Source organism: Poecilia formosa, unplaced genomic scaffold (genome assembly GCF_000485575.1).
Source record: "Poecilia formosa unplaced genomic scaffold, Poecilia_formosa-5.1.2 Scaffold15, whole genome shotgun sequence".
In the NCBI taxonomy this organism is placed as follows: Eukaryota; Metazoa; Chordata; class Actinopteri; order Cyprinodontiformes; family Poeciliidae; genus Poecilia; species Poecilia formosa.
In genome coordinates this window covers 2,759,557-2,773,412 of record NW_006799954.1, presented here as the reverse complement: position 1 = coordinate 2,773,412, position 13,856 = coordinate 2,759,557, and the positions used below count along the sequence as shown (strand labels likewise).

The window sequence follows — 13,856 nt, the reverse complement described above, 5'->3', positions numbered from 1 at the left end:
CAGCCTCAGCAGTGCTTCACAAATTACTCTCCTCATGAGTCCGTTGTGTGTTCATCATTATCCTAGGAACCCCTCGGTCTCTATCAGCTCTGGTCTGGAGCAACAAGAGAGCGCGCAAGGCATGGCAACAAAGGTGGATAAATTAATCAATAAATAAAAATACTTTGACAGGTCAAGCACTGGCGGTGCGACCTATCGAAGCAAAATGGGGTTTAAAACAAGACAAATGGAAACAGAATAGCCTTTTTTTTTTTCTACTCCCAAGATAGATGCAGCGGACATGATTTTCAGATTGAAATAAAATACCCATGAGGCTGTTCTGAAATGACATATATACCAGACGTGGCGACATATAGTGTGAGTCATGGACAAGATTGGAGCTGTTTCAGATGCAGTGTCATACACCAAATCCAGAACTCAAGGCATTTCAATTCAAAAATACTTCATTAATCTCAAAAGAAAACTAAATGCTGTCCTGCTCATATTATCCTTACGGAGTCGTTATGAATGGTGATGCTGTGAGCAGGAATGATTTCCAGGAGCAGTCAGTCTTGCAGTGATTGTAAGTAGGCCTCTGACTGAAGACTGTTGCTGTATGACAGTGTCATGTCTATTATGACACGCTAACAGCTCAATAGCCGGACAGCAGAGACGATATTAAACAGTAACATGTGCTGGATGAAAACATCAGTCGTTGCCAAGCAAGTCTAATCCACCTCCTTTGCTTTTGCTGCTCCTCCTTAAATCTCTGTCTGGCTTTATGGTTACAAAGCCAGTCAGAGAGATGTTGGAGTTGGGGATATGAAGCTTCCCCATTCTGAGATGGTTTGAACTTCCTCCTTTTCTCTGCATCCATGAAGCCTATTTTTCACCTCCTCTGGGAATTGGGGTCACAGATCAAGTATTCTGTTGCAAAAGCAATACTTTGTTGCCATGGTTACACATTATATCAACAGTCCGGAAGTAAGGAAGAAAGAGCAAAAATCCTTCCTGCTGCACAGCAACTAAAACCAGAGGGACAAATTGTCCAAACATGCAATGCCTCAGCGAAAGAGCATTATGAACAGAGTAAACTGATTGCACTTATATATTATGTTATAGGAGTAAAATATATTTTTGAATACACGTTTCAACCATAATAGTTCACCTTGAAAGTTTGTAACCATTGTCATACTTAATTTAATTACTAAACAATGTTTTTTTAAAAAAAAAAAAAAAAACTATATATGAATACATTTGCAAGGCACTGTGTGTAGGGTCTCTTTGTTTATTCTTGAGTGTGTGGCGCTGCGTTACTTCAAACCACTAATTAGCCTTATTAAAAATTATGGAAGGCACTCTATTGATGCAATTTTCCTCATTTAGAGCTACTAGGCAGCATAGGACAGCAAAACTTTGCAAAGCACAGCTTCTCCTCACATTTAACCATCTTATTTTGAGAATTGCATTAAAAGCTGCCTTGACATTATGACTTTTCTATATGTTTGTTTCAGCAAACAGAAGTAGGATCTTCAGCCAACGCAGCGCTGGACTTGCATGTCTTCTTGACCAAGAATGGAAACAATGAAAAGTCATTCTTTCTGATGCGGGCTTGTGCTGCCGAGTCCAGATTACTTTAAGTATTGAGGAGAAATGCTTTGCCTGTTACCATTGGTCACTTTGACACTTTCTGTTTAGCCTCTTCCGAGAACGCTACTTTTAATCTGTCATTTCAGAATAAAGCGAGAAGGAAACATTTTTGGCTTTTGCTGCCTGGTGCATAATTTAAGCAAATGGGAGGGCTGCATTTAAAACATAAATTTCTCCTGGAGCAGTTTTAAGACCGTGTGATGGCCGCATCGCAGAGGGCAGACACAGCTGTAGCATTTTATAGGGTCGTCTAATGCTGCGTTTTACCCTACTTACCCATTTTATTTCATAAAACACTCGACTCGGGCCAGACAGGGAAGCGACCATCATTGCTTGTCCTCCAGTGTGTTTGGGATATGAATAGTTTATGAGTGTCTTGTTTGCTGCTCTCAGTGTATCATCACTGAAAGGCAAGGAGATGTGAAGAGACATGAAATAAAGTTTAACATTGAAAAGAAACTCACATAATTCCACTCTGTGGTGTCAGTGCTTTAAGTGATCCGGCTCTGCAAAAAAATCCCCCAAAATTTATAAATGGGTTGGTGTGAAGATGCACTAGGCAACCAGGCTGGAAGTTATGCAAAAGTGTAGAGTGATCATGTGGCTACACTGTAAAAACAAAAGTCTCTAATTTATGGTAACATACTGTATTTATACGGTGCAATTCTGCTGCCAGTATTTTACTGTAAATTTGAGACGATTTGTTTTTTACAGTGTGTGTTTCCATTTACTACAGTTTGCCTTTATTAACATTTTTAGTAATATCTTGGGATATTTCAGTTTAGTTAATCTGACAAATGGGCCTCATCTGAATGCATAATTTAATTTATTGAATATGACTGTAAGTAGTCCAGAATTGTGAAATGGAATTGAAATGAGACAGAGTTTTCAAAAATATTTAGAAACAAAAATCCTGAGAAAATGTGATAGCAGTTGTCACATTTTCGGATATATTCGAACCATTCGGCTGTCTTTTAGAGTATGTTTCTACCAGATAGAGACATTTAGTCAATACGTTTTCGGCCATTTTTCTTCTCAACCTCAATATTCAATTGGATTTAGGTTTGGACGTTTGGACAGGTTAACCTCCTTCCTCCCAGCCTCAAGTCTTTTGTAATCTCTAACAGATTTTCTTTTAGGATCGCTCTGAAATTATCTTCTCTCATCTCACGGTGTTTCAGTGATGTGGAGGGTTAGTTTTCTACGACATGTGGCATTTTCCATTAGTTCAGATCAATATTAAAATAAGGAGACTGCTATTTTCTTACAATGTCACATTAGAGAGTCTCTGTTTAGAAAAATACCCTGCTGGGTACAAAAGATATTTTCACTGATAATTAGTTGCTCTGAAGCTGCTGCTGCTTTCCGGGCAGCTGAAAGCTACACCTGAGCAAAAAAGAACAAGGTGAGCAATTTTCTCTTTCTTTGTCCTTATTTCGAGAATCCTTTTCAATGTCGGATAATTGAAACATAATTAGCTGCTCTCATTGGGCTAAAAGACACTGATTATTGAGGTGCTATGCGAGTTGCCTGATGAACATTGAGAAACACGACCTGCATCGGTCTGATATCTTCCTTACGGATTCTGATTTTACTGTTTAGTTATTGTTTGCTTCTTGTACAGTGGTGGTCTCTAGTCTCACTGAACTGAGATATAACTGCTGTGTGAGTTTCCATCTTAATTAGATGCTTTTCTATCACCCACACACCATACGCCAAAAAAGTCATACGTGGGAGGATGTTTGCTTGTTTGGAATATGTAAGGCCGTCTTTATTTTATGATCTTTATTGTGGTGGGGGTTTTGCATTCTCTGCAGTTTAGTATTTCAGTATTTTGTCCAGCAGTGTTGCTATGCAAACACCATGACTTTCAGATAACGATTTTTACTGACATGTCATTAGAAGCTGACTTCAAATACTACAATGTGTATAGCTGTAAGTTAAATTTCAACAGCCCTTGTAATAATCCTGCTATGAACTATTTTTTTGCATAGTGTGTATTGGGGTTCTGGTGAGGTTTCTGTCATTCTGCTGCTCTCTGTTGGTGACAAGTGCCAACTGCAGGAAAAACTTTGAGCAACGCTAACAGAGGTAATTAATTTTCTTTGCTGATAGCTTCCTCTCATCTCTTTCTCAGCCTTGCTGCAGCGGTGCTGCAGCAGAGGCGGGCTGATGGGCTGCACTTATAGCTTCACTCGGTTGTACATGTTTGATGATGGAGCGTCCCATATAACTCACATCATTTTTATACTCATCAGCTCTCTCTGTGATACTTTGTGGAGAAGGATCTGTAATTTACCACCTCGTCAGATAATAACTACTCCATCACAAAAAGATTATTTTTTTCTAGACCAAAGTCTTGAAAGCTAAGAAAAATGTGCAATATAAAAATTTATTAGCAGTGTTTCACGACAAATCTCACCTCTGGCTTCTTTACAAGACAAACAGGTAAGACTGATGTTAATTTGAATAAAATCCCATTTTTGGCCTAAACGAAATTGATAGCAAACCCTTCTGATCACTTTCTACACTGAGTCTGAATGATCAAAGAGACAGAGCTGTTCGTATTTGAGCTAAAGTGTCTTAGCCTGGTGGAAAATAAGAGGCTACACAGCACTTGAAAGCTTTGTCATATGTCATAGGGGCCTAGTCAAAGCCCAAAACAGTAGCCAACTCAGAAACTGAGGCAACACTTAAAGAAAATGATGGATTCCAGATTTCAATTTGCAAAAACTATAAAAACAATTATTTTTTTCCCCCACTTGGAGGTTTATAATGGGTAATGCCTCAAAGAAATTGCATGAATTGCAAGAATTGAAACTGAAAGAATTGCACTTATTTTGCCACATTAAATGTAAGCATGAGTCAATTACATCAATTTATTAAGTACTTAGATCAATATATTCTAGGCATCAGTACATTGTGATAAAATTAGTAAAGAGCACAAGCATAAGCTTTAGTGTTGCAGTACAAGTTTAAATCTTAGTATGTACTAATCTTAGACTTTTCTTTTTGCTTTCCAGAATGAGCCAATTACACTTCACTATGCTATTCTTAAGTATATATTTATAAATTTAACTTTCACTGCTTAATTTTTAGTATAAGATAAGTAAACTAGAGGTACACTTAAATAAGCTACTTTTTGCTAGGTACTTCACAATTATGTTCTGCCTTATGCTGGTTTGTCAATAATAAAAAAATTAATTTGGTAAAACCTGAAAAGGTTCAAAGGGGGTTAATATTTATAAAAGGCAAAATCCTCAAAGTGTTTACTCTGTGCAAACCTTATACTGTGTATAAATGTTTACAAGTATATTTATGTATGTTTCAGTTAGATTTTAGGAGATAATAATTGTTCTGTAAGGTAAAAACATGGTGTGTTATCAATTTGAATTCATTTGTTAGTTGTTGTTGTTTTTTTATGCACTATTTACATAAGGTACTTGGTGACACCATCCATTTATTAACATAAGCCAGAGAGTAGTAACTAGTTACATTTACTCAATTACTTTTACTTGAGCAACTTTTTTTGAAAAAAATTACTTTCAGAGAATTTTTATTACGCTGTAATAAAATATAAGGTATCACAACTCTTACTTGAGTAAAATATCTGGATTATCTACCCACTGAAAGTGAAACAAACATTTTTAGCCAAATAATTTACCAAAGACAAATATGCACTTTATGTTAAAGTTTTAAATTGAAAGAAACTGATTTGGAAAAAAATATATATATTTTTGCCTGATTTTGTTATTTTTATGAATTATTGTCATCTCGGCCCTTAAAATACCAAAATTTCCACTTACCTTTATATTTTGGTCTATGTGATGATGTAATTTTTTTAATATCAAGTGATCATTTTGATCAGTTACTCGGTACTTGAGGAGACTTGAGTAATTTCTAGGACGAATACTTTTTACTTTTCCTTGAGTAAAATTATGTTGAAGTAGTGATACTTTTACTTGAGTACAATTTTTGTGTACTGTACTCTGATAAGCCACGAGGGTGTAGCTTGTATGTTTGAGAAAAAAGAAGTATTCGCGCCAACAGAGTGACCAACAAACGAAGCTGTGTTTTGATTTCGTTTCTTCACGTCACAGTGTCGTCGCCTGTCATTGGACAAAGCTCGTGTTCACGCCCACAACGTCGCGTGCGTTTGTTTCCCGCGAGTAGCGAGCTTGGTGGCTACTGGATGCTAGGTGGTGGTAGTGGCGACTGGAGGATCAGAAGGGCTCTACCTTTCGGAACTGTTTCTGAAAAAAGGCAGCGAAAGCTGAATTTAATCGAGAGCACATGGCGAAGCAAAGCTCTCTCTTCAACTTTTTCACCAAGTCTCCGCCGCCGGTTTCCAAACCGAAGCAGAGTTCCTCCCCGGCCGAAGCGGACCTGCCGAGCTCCGTGGAGAAGTCCAACTCTTCTCCCAAGGAGGAAGCTAGACAGACGCAAAGCAAGCAGCAGCAGCAGCAGCAGCCTAGTAAGACGAGCAAAGTTAAGCAGAACAAGCCTCCAAGCGGAGGATTCAAGAAACTGTTCGGAGACAAGGCCGCGACGACTGAAAACAGGTCAGTTTTTGGAACCGTGTAATTCCTGGTGTCACTGTTAACGTGTTTTATTTCCCCGTCTGACAAAAAAAATGACAGCATGGTCAGCAAGCTTTGTGTTCAAAACGTAGCAAAAATAAATTCTGCAGTTCTCAAATGTGTCAAAGTTAAATGTTATTTCTGTCGTATTTTAAAAATAGATGCAGATTGTGGTGGCAAACCAAACCTCTGTTGTAAAGCCCAAACGTGAAAAATCTTCATCTCTTATCAAAAGTGAAGGCATTATGATGATTTGCAGGTGTGATAACGTGTTCTAGTTGTAGACTATTTACTACACTGTCCTAAAGTGTTCTCTAGTCAAAAATCAGAGTAAAATCATATAAGTGATCAACAACAACCTATCCTAGACTATTCTTCAATAGATGTTTCAAGTAGCTGAAGCTATAAAGCTGACAGTTTTGTAGTAACAGCTTTTGAGAGCTTTTGAGCTTTTGTTTTTGAGAGTCTGCTTTTTTTCTATTTAACAATTCATCTCCAAGCAGATAAAATAGGGCTCTGGGTTTATCAGAGCATAAAATATTCATTAATATTCATTAATAGTTAACCTTTAGCTCAAAAATGACTTAAACATACCATTCTGGCTGTAAGATTACATCCTCCACCTCTGGCATAATTGTCATATTAATTTTAGTCATTTAATGATACATTTTTGACAATTTTCACCCCTATTGAACCATGCTTAATTTGATTTGATTTTGAAATCAAGCGTAGCCCATTCTTTTTATATTCATCAGTAACCATATGGCATAACTGTGTCTGGATATTTGACCTGTCATCTCATCAGAAACCTCTGAGTTTATTTAAAATACCGGCCATGCTGGTGGTCATCAGCAGGCATTTTAGATTAATGATGAGAAAAGTGGTCAAATATCCAGCCAGAACCACGCGGGAAGGTTTTCCACGGCTACAAAAAGATTGTGATTTCTTAGCAATGTGTTTACTTTTCTGTCTTAATTTTGGCTTTGAGGAAATGTAGCATAATTAGCCAAACTTTTGCAGTAATTCTTGTTTTCAAAACATATTGAAATTGTTGCTTCATAATCCTTCCAACCTGAAAAAAAAACAAAACAAATTAATACGACAAGATTATAGTTTCTGTCATATTACACGATTTGATTTGTGACTACTTCTTTTCCTCTTTGGCAGCTCCAAATGCTCATTTGGTGCTGGCGCCCTCGTGTGGGCTAAACTGGAAGGACACCCCTGGTGGCCATGCATGGTGGTACCTCAACCTCTGACAGGCCAGCAAATGAGGGGCAAAGGTCGGGATCAGCGCATGCATGTCCATTTCTTTGATGAACCTCCAACTAGAGGATGGGTCAGCACCAAATACATTAGAGAGTACCAAGGTGAGCTGTTTCTACTAGTCATAATTAAAACAGTATTAATTATTCAGATGTTTCAGTTTGTGCTGAGTCCTTGTGTGGGTAATCTAATCTAGATTATGTCTCTTTAGGGTCTGACAGCAGTGACGTTAAACCGGGGGGGGTGTTCTTCAGCAGCAAACCCGTGATCCGTCGTGCGATGGAGCTCGCCGATAAATCCTTTTTCGATAGTCCTGAAAAACGATTAAAAATGCCGGTCTGCAGGGATCCATCTGATGACGAAGAGGAGGATGAAGAAGAAGAAGAAATGGAGGTGAATATAAATATAAAAAGCCTGTTGGAATGAGATTAATGGATTACTGACCTTGCATTTAACTCAATTAAAATTTTAATTCAATCATTATTTAAAATGTACTTGTTTGTTTTTTTCTTAGCTTGACAAGCCAACAGTGAGTGATGAAGAGGTCAGTGACATGGAAGAACAGAAAAGCAAAGAAGTGAAGTCGCCCAAAGCCGGTCGACGTTCTTCGCGTTCCTCCGCAGAGCAAGGAGGCAAACCCAAGCGCCGCCGCATCATCGTGGCCTCGGACAGCGACGGATCAGACGAGGAGTTCAAACCAGAGCAAGCTGCATCCAGCAGCGAGGAAGAGGAGGAAGAGGCGACCGTGAGCAGTGAAGAGGAGGAGAAGGAGAGCAGCCAAGAGTCGGAAGCAGACAGCCCGATCAAACCTGTGAAGCGCAAACGTCCTGCAGACAAATCCGTCAGTAAGAAAGCGAAGACGCCAGCTACGCCCTCAGCTGGACCTAAACGAGCTCCAAAGACGATCACTGCTGACGCCAAATCCCGCTTGTCCGCCTTCTCCGCCCCAGACACCTTTGAGAGCCAAGCAAACGGATCCGGTCCCGCCGGAGGGGCGACAACCTGGGATCATGAGAAGCTGGAATGGCTGCAGGACGGTCGGAGGAAGGACGGTAAGAGACGCCGTCAGAGTGAGGACGACTACGACCCGACCACTCTGTACGTCCCCGAAGACTTCCTGAACAGAAACACTCCTGGGATGCGCCGCTGGTGGCAGCTGAAGTCTGGGATGTTTGACACTGTGATTTTCTACAAGGTGGGAAAGTTTTATGAGCTGTACCACATGGATGCCGTGATTGGTGTCAATGAGCTCGGCCTGACGTTCATGAAGGGCACATGGGCGCACTCCGGCTTCCCGGAAATCGGCTTTGCGCGTTTCTCAGACGTGTTGGTGCAGAAGGGCTACAAGGTGGCCCGCGTGGAGCAAACGGAGACCCCGGAAATGATGGAAGCGCGTTGCAAGACCATGGCCAAGCCCACAAAGTTCGACCGCGTCGTCAGAAGGGAAGTCTGCCGGATTATCACCCGCGGTACCCAAACCTACAGCGTGTTGGACGGCGCTCCTTCAGAGAGCCAGAGCAAGTTCCTCCTGAGCTTAAAGGAAAAGGCTGAAGACGAGAGCTCTGGACGCCATCGCACTTACGGTGTTTGCTTCGCAGACACATCAGTGGGATATTTCCACATCGGTCAGTTCTCAGACGATCGCCACTGCTCACGGCTACGCACCTTAATCGCACACTTTCCGCCTGCTGAGGTCCTCTTCGAAAAGAGTAACCCGTCTGCCGAGACCCGCAAAATCCTGAAGGCGTCTCTGTCCTCTGCGCTGCAGGAAGGGCTGAGCGCAGGGACACAGTTTTGGGATGCTCAGAAGACGCTGAAAACCCTCTCAGAGGAGAATTACTTTGAGGAGACGGCTGGAGACGGATTCCTCCCTGTGCTCCTGCGGAGGATGACCTCGGAGAGCGACTCCCTGTGTCTGTCCCCTAAGGAAGGCTACGAGTTGGCGCTGTCGGCTTTAGGCGGCTGCATTTTCTACCTGAAGAAATGTCTGGTCGACAAAGAGCTGCTCTCCATGGCCAACTTCGAAGAGTACGTCCCTGTTGACGTGGAGTTGGAGAAAGCTGCTGGACCCGCCAGTTTTTTCTCCCAGACCCGTCAGCGGATGGTCCTGGATGGCGTGACGCTGGCGAACCTGGAGATCTTCCAGAACGGTTCAGGGGGAACCGAAGGGACGCTGTTAGAGCGTTTGGACTCCTGCTCTACTCCGTTTGGTAAGAGGCTGCTGAAGCAGTGGCTCTGCGCTCCATTGTGTAACCCCACCTCCATCAGCGACAGGCTGGACGCCATGGACGACCTGATTGCAGCGCAAGCTCAGGCCGCCGACGTCTCAGAGCTGCTGAAGAAGCTTCCGGATCTGGAGCGGCTTCTGAGTAAAATCCACAGCATTGGCACCCCTCTGAAGGGCCAGGACCACCCGGACTCCAGAGCGGTGCTCTATGAGGAAGTCACCTACAGCAAGCGCAAGATCGCCGACTTCCTGTCAGCGCTAGAAGGCTTCAAAACAATGCAAGAGATAATTTCTGCTTTCGCTCCGGCTGTAGGCGACTTTCGCTCCATGCTGCTTCGTCAGATTGTCAGCCTGAAGACTGAAGAGGACGGCCTCTTCCCGGATCTGTCGGCAGAGCTGAAGCGCTGGGAGACGGCCTTCGACCACCAGAAAGCCCGCACCACTGGGGTCATAACCCCTAAGGCTGGCTTCGACCCGGAGTTCGACCAGGCTCTCGCAGGAATCAAATCCTGCGAACGGGACCTGCAGGACTACCTGGAGCGGCAGAAGAAGAGGCTCGGCTGTAAGAACATGGCGTACTGGGGAACCGGGCGGAACCGCTTTCAGATGGAAGTTCCCGACAGCGTTTCGGAGAGGAACATCCCCGAGGAGTATGAAGTGAAATCCACCAAGAAAGGCTGGAAGCGCTACGTGACGAAGGAGAGCGAGCGGCTCTTCTCAGAGCTGCAGGGATTCGAGGAGAAGAGAGACGCGGCACTGAAGGACTGCATGAGGAGGCTCTTCTACAACTTCGACAAGAACTACAGAGACTGGAGGACGGCTGTGGAATGCATGGCCGTGCTGGGTAAGAACCGCTGACGTCACAAGTACATGTTTTTCCATGTCTCTCTGTCCATCTATTTTTCCGGCTATCCATGTGGAGGTAGAGGATCTATCATTTGTCCATAGATTCATGTGCTCATTGGCTTTCCCATCTATCGCTTTCTGTTCGTTCATCCCTGAGTTTCTTCCGAGTTTCATTTTGTGCGTTTTTTTTTCCCCCCAGACGTTCTGCTGGCTTTGTCCCGCTACAGTCTGGGTGGCGACGGGCCAATGGCCAGACCCCAGGTGGCTCTACCAGAGGACGATGACCGCGGCACGCCCTTCATTAACCTCACCGGATCCCGTCATCCCTGTGTGACGAAAACGTTTTTTGGTGATGACTTCATTCCTAACGACATCTTCATCGGTTGCCCTGGGAACAGTGAAGGTGATGAGGTGGAAGGTCGCGCCTCATGTGTCCTTGTAACGGGACCAAACATGGGGGGAAAATCTACGCTAATGAGACAGGTGGGCTTGTTTTTTCACTAAATTATTTTTTTTTTTGTATTCTCTGCCAGCGTGTTTTAATAAACGTTGTTTTTCTAGTGTGGACTTGTGATCATCCTAGCTCAGCTCGGATGCTACGTTCCAGCTGAGAGCCTTTGCTTCACTCCGGTCGATCGGGTCTTCACTCGGCTGGGAGCATCGGATCGAATCATGGCCGGTAACGCCACACACACCTTTAACCTCTAACTCAAACCAATGCATAATAATGCAAGTTCGCGCTCTTGAAGAACAATAAACTAATTTCTAACAAACACGGAACACTGAAACTGAATGACACTTTAAATATCCAGAATAAACAAAACAACTGAAACAACAAATAAAATAGATACTGAAGTCTCTGTAAACAAAATTGCCCTTCAGAAAAAGTCTAGCTGAGACCAAAAAACCAAACTGAGTCCTTTTGTCATCCAGTTTTTGGTAGAGAAAAATAAGGAAAAACAAACATTAATGTAAAGGGAAAACATGAATCTCATTTTAATTCATCAGGCGATTGAGTTATTGCTACCTGCTACAGGCTTAGTGGCATCACAACCACGCAAAAAAAAAAAATCAGATTTCATTAAAAAAAAAATTTGTAATTTAGCATCAGGGCCTGCTATGTGCCCGTATCCATGACGATCTGAGCTTCTTCCATCGGTCTAAGCCGTTTTTCTGTCCCTCTGCAGGCGAGAGCACCTTCTACGTGGAGCTAAGCGAGACGGCCAGCATCCTGCACCACGCCACCAGACACTCTCTGGTGCTCCTTGATGAACTTGGTGAGACTTTGATTCGCGCTTCCTGCCTGTTACTGCGTTGTCATGGTGACTCATGAGGCCGTGGCGTGTTGTAGGAAGGGGCACGGCTACATATGACGGCACAGCCATCGCCAGCGCTGTCGTGAAGGAGCTTGCTGAGAAGATCTGCTGTCGCACTCTGTTCTCCACGCATTACCACTCCCTGGTGGAGGACTACGCTAACAACGCCGCCGTGCGACTGGGCCACATGGTAAGAGGAGTCTTTTCTTTATTCTAATATTTAAAAAATCCTACATGTTTCCTATTATGGAGGAATATTTTCAACATAACATTAATATTTTGTAATTAATGTAAGAATTTAATTCATAATTGACTGTTTTCAGTCGTGAATTTGACTTTCAAAGCCATAAACGTGTGATTTAAATTTTAGAAAACAAAATTATGACTTTTCTTTTTTCATTTCCCAAGTGGTGTAAAAGAACTTCGCAGGTTTATTGGAATTTAATCTAAGATCCTCTTAGGATCTTCCCAATAGAATCCCATTTACACCACTTGAAAGAATAAAACACATTGTTGTAATTATAAAATGGAAATTTATATTTTGACTTGCAGTGTCAAGTCAAAAATATAAATTAAAATATTAGTTTTAAGTTAAAAACAAGTTTTTAATGTTGGTAGTGTTCCAAATCTGCTTGCGGAGCAGCAAATCCTGTTGTTTTTACTCAATCTTTCTTATTTTTTTCCGCTGAAACTCGTACTGCAGCCTACAACCCGGAACTTCTTATAACTTTTATTTAGTATCTGGGTTCAGCACCCGCCGCTCTACTCGGATACAAATTTTCAGCCTCATTCATTTGTAGGTGTATGTCATTTGACTCCGCCCACAACACACCGTGATGATTCTCTTTCTCTAGAGATGTTTAGATTTCATCTAGAATCAACAGGTGAGGAGTCAAAGCAAGCCCTTTTTGCCTTTTTAAGAAGTCGTAATAAAGTCGGAGCGTTGACATGAAACTTTCTTGTAATGAGATTTAAAACTCATCTCGGTTTAATGAGTTTTGCATCTTTTGAAATACTACTCCTGAATTTATTTCCATGCTCTGGCAGTTGAATGCTTTTGTAGAAATCACTTTTACCCTCACATGACAGTCATAAGTATAACTTAAAATGCTGTATTTACTCTGAAAAAAGTGTAATTGAAAGTCTAAATATGAGTTTAAACTAATAGTTTGGTCTTTCAAAGACGAAAATATGTATAATCTCATTATTTTGAATCCCAAATGTCCCAATCTATTTCTTTCCAAGTCATTAAAATGGGCTTTAAAACTTCAACATAAAGAGTGAAGCAATAACCAAAGGATCACAGTTGGGGAGAATTTTAACAGTTGGTGGCTTCATCTAGATTACATAACAGCTGCATCCTCCGATCCGGCCTCAAGCAGCTTCCTGAACCAACGTTAGACGTTGCAAAATAAATGTTGTGCTTCTGTCCAACAAATCAGCCGTCGCCTTCACTTTTCCACCTCAACTTGTGTTTTGTCCCCTGTAGGCGTGCATGGTGGAGAACGAATGCGAGGATCCGAGTCAGGAAACGATCACGTTCCTCTACAAGTTCATCACCGGCGCTTGTCCAAAGAGCTACGGCTTCAACGCTGCGCGGCTCGCCAACCTGCCAGAGGAGGTCATCCAGTCTGGACACAGGAAGGCCAGAGAGTTTGAGAGAAGCACCGTCAGCCTCAGACTATTCAGGTGCGTTTCCTTTTGAAACGTGCAGCAAGTTTAACGCTGCGGCTCCGTTGACAGTTTCCTTCCATTTTCCCCGCAGGAAACTCTGCCAGTTCGCTGAAGATGCCGCTCCAGACAACGCACGCTTCACTTCACTCGTTCAACTGCTCAACGCCCTGTAGTTTACCCACAAACCCTCATGTTTCTATTTTTGTTCTCTTCAGGGGGGGGGGAAGAACACTACTGCAATGATCTAATAAAGTTTATTTTAAAAAATGACAATGTTTCATCTAGGAAATTAAACCCTTTTAATTCACACTAGCGCCT

At 42.3% G+C, this 13,856-nt stretch overlaps 1 protein-coding gene across 1 annotated transcript; it reads left to right on the top strand.

Moving 5' to 3' along the window:
- Nucleotides 1–5,766: 5,766 nt before the first annotated feature.
- On the top strand, nucleotides 5,767–13,805 carry msh6 (mutS homolog 6 (E. coli)). The gene is made up of 10 exons (XM_007546220.2): nucleotides 5,767–6,191; nucleotides 7,377–7,579; nucleotides 7,687–7,868; nucleotides 7,990–10,546; nucleotides 10,748–11,031; nucleotides 11,110–11,227; nucleotides 11,736–11,825; nucleotides 11,900–12,054; nucleotides 13,354–13,553; nucleotides 13,630–13,805. Exons 1-10 carry the CDS (start codon nucleotides 5,923–5,925, stop codon nucleotides 13,709–13,711), a joined length of 4,140 nt encoding a protein of 1,379 aa, XP_007546282.1. The 5' UTR covers nucleotides 5,767–5,922; the 3' UTR covers nucleotides 13,712–13,805.
- The last annotated feature ends 51 nt before the right edge of the window (nucleotides 13,806–13,856 follow it).